General features: G+C 42.8%; 1 protein-coding gene across 1 annotated transcript in view; it reads right to left on the bottom strand.

Moving 5' to 3' along the window:
- The window catches only part of LOC119588533 (glycine receptor subunit alpha-2-like), a gene marked incomplete at its 5' end in the record, with an annotated part of 99,651 nt that overhangs the window by 16,788 nt on the left and 82,557 nt on the right, over window positions 1–306 (bottom strand). The window contains 1 exon segment of the mRNA XM_037937171.1: window positions 124–206. Within this exon segment, the coding sequence (XP_037793099.1) occupies window positions 124–206 (83 nt within the window).

Here is a 306-nt window from a genome sequence, read left to right on the forward strand (position 1 = left end):
ACAGAATGAAAATACGAAGTAAAAAAAAAAGTAGATAAAAAAATAGACAACACACATCTTATTCGTGTGAGAGAAAGACCCTGAAAACAGATGAATAAATAAAATGGCAGTGTATGTACTCACAACTCTCCATCTGCAGTTTGCATTCCTGAGTATCGTGGGGGTAGATGGCGAAATTCATGGCACAGGACAACGTCAGCGTCAGCCTATGCGGAGGAAAAGGCAAGAGGGTCATCTCGTTTTTCGGGAAATTGCACTCCTTCTTGGCTCTTGGTGCCGCCTGTTCGGTATTGCGTTGCATGATAC

The sequence above is a fragment of the Penaeus monodon genome, chromosome 24, assembly GCF_015228065.2.
Source record: "Penaeus monodon isolate SGIC_2016 chromosome 24, NSTDA_Pmon_1, whole genome shotgun sequence".
In the NCBI taxonomy this organism is placed as follows: domain Eukaryota; kingdom Metazoa; phylum Arthropoda; class Malacostraca; order Decapoda; family Penaeidae; genus Penaeus; species Penaeus monodon.